Source organism: Gavialis gangeticus, unplaced genomic scaffold (genome assembly GCF_001723915.1).
Source record: "Gavialis gangeticus isolate Ggan-Ray unplaced genomic scaffold, GavGan_comp1, whole genome shotgun sequence".
Lineage (NCBI taxonomy): Eukaryota > Metazoa > Chordata > Crocodylia > Gavialidae > Gavialis > Gavialis gangeticus.
Genome location: NW_017728993.1, coordinates 72,812,039 through 72,814,155, shown reverse-complemented (window position 1 = coordinate 72,814,155; position 2,117 = coordinate 72,812,039). Strand labels below are relative to the sequence as shown.

General features: G+C 61.6%; 1 protein-coding gene across 1 annotated transcript in view; it reads right to left on the bottom strand.

Annotated features, from left to right (window-relative positions):
• The window catches only part of LOC109305357 (sushi, nidogen and EGF-like domain-containing protein 1), a 9,693-nt gene extending 7,712 nt beyond the window's left edge, over window positions 1–1,981 (bottom strand). Inside the window, exons 1-3 of the mRNA XM_019528359.1 lie at window positions 1,967–1,981; window positions 1,384–1,560; window positions 383–673 (exon numbers count right to left, since the gene is read on the bottom strand). Of these exons, the coding sequence (XP_019383904.1) occupies window positions 383–673; window positions 1,384–1,560; window positions 1,967–1,981 (483 nt within the window). The remainder of the gene's footprint in view (window positions 1–382; window positions 674–1,383; window positions 1,561–1,966) is intronic.
• Window positions 1,982–2,117: the final 136 nt, after the last annotated feature.

Sequence of the window (2,117 nt, the reverse complement as noted above, 5' to 3'; positions counted from 1 at the left end):
TGTGTGTGTGTGTGTGTGTGTGTGTGTGCATGCATGCACATGTGTGTGTGCATAGGCATGTGTCCCAGAGGCCTAGATTCTGTATGTGTGTGTGCACAACTCTGCACACGTGTCCCCAATACCTGGGTTCTGTGTGTGTGTGCATACACACCTCTCCCAGGTACCTGGGTTCTGTGTCAATGCATGCATGCACTGGACAGCTGGGTTCTGCATGTTGGTGTGCCTGTGTGCACACATGTCCCGGACGCCGGAGCTCTGTATGTGGATGACGGGAGGGGCACAGAGCCCCTGATGTACCCCTTCGGGATCGAGCTGGGTGACGCCCTTGTTCCCCCTGCCTCCCACTCTGTGCCCTGCTCCCCTCTCCCCTCCTCCCCAGTACCTTGCGGTGCACGGTGGTGGCAGCGCCAAAGAAGGCCACGCGGTCCCAGGTGGCCACAAGGGCCCAGGTGGCGGTGAACTGGATGCTGGGGAAGTAGGTGTGGAGGTCACGTGTGACACGGCGCAGCAGTTCGGCATCACGGCTCTGGCGGTAGTACACGTGCCCGCCCAGCCGTGTGTCCACGTCGCCCCAGTACGGTGCCACAAAGGGCCGCCCATCAGCCAGCGGGAATGGGTCGGGTGTGTACTGTGCCACCGACACGCCAAACGACACCACGCCATTGTTGTTCACCTGTAGCGATGGGTGCGGGTGAGCGCGGGGTGGACCACCTTCATGTGTGCACATGTGTATGCATGTCCCAGACACCAGGTTCCCTGTGTGTGTTCTAGATGCTTGAGTGTGTGTGTGTGCGTGCGCAAACGTGCATGCATGTGGGGCACCTGAGCTCTGTGTCTGTATGTGTGTTTGTCCCAGGCACCTGGGTTTTGCATGCGCGTGTCCTGAATGTCTGGGGTCTGTGCATGTCCGTGTGTGTCCTGCACACCTGGGTTCCATGTGTGTTTGTGTGTGTGCACATGTGTCCCAGACACCTGGGTTCTGCATGTATGTATCCCAAATGCTCGGGTTCTTTGTGTGCCTGTGTATGTCTTGAGCACCTGGGGTCCCTGTGTGTGTGTGTCCTGCATGCCTGGGTTCTGCATGCGTTTCCCCGTGTCCATCTGTGCATACACGTGTGCACATTGCACACCAGGTCCCATGCATGTACGTGTCCCCACAGGCCCGCACAGATTCCCTGCACTTGTGTATGTGTGCGCACTTGTGCCTTGAACGCCTAGCTTCCTTGCACGCGTGCGACGCATGTCCCAGATGCCTGGGTTCTTCCTGCCCGGGCCGAGGGCTGCAGGCTGCAATGCCTGCCCCAGGGACAGACCCCCGCCCCGGCCTCCAGACCTCTCAGCCCACGGGCTCCCAGACCCTGCCCCTCAACCCCTCACACTCACGTAGAGGCTGTGGTGCGGTCGGCCGTAGAAGGAGAAGGGGACATCGATGGGGATCTTGGGGGACATCCCGTCATCCTCGGTGGGGGTGGTGGCATCACCCAGCTCATACCCGAAGGGGTACATCAGGGGCTCTGCAGCCCCCCTGTCATCCACTGCCCACCCCGGCCCCACATCCCCCTCCCCAGATCCCGGGGACCCCCAACATGGCCCTCCCAAGACCTCATCACTGACCCCCTGGGTCCAGGGACCCTGATACAGCACCCCAAGACCCCAGGGACCCCATCACTGCCCCTCAGATCCTGAGACCCCATCATAGCACCCTCCCGGCCCCCTGGGAACTTGACACAGGTCCCCCAAGACCCCAGGGACCCCATCACTGCCCCTCCCAGCACCTGACATGGCCCAAGACCCAATCACTGCCCTCCTGGATACGAATCCCCAACACAGCCCCCAAGATCCCAGGGACCCCATCACTATCCCCCCAGCCCTGTCAGAGCCCCCCAGCTGTCTGAGATCCCAACATGTCCCCCCAAGACCCCAGGGACCCCATCACTGCCCTCTCACCCTCCTGGGACCCCAATACAGCCCAAGACCCCATAGCGCTGACCCCCAAGACCCCATCACTGACCTCTTGGATCCTGGGACCCTGTCACTGCCCCCCAGCTCCCAGACCTGCCCCCCCCCAAGCCCCAGGGACCCCAGCACAGCCCTCTATGACTCTATCACTGCCTCCA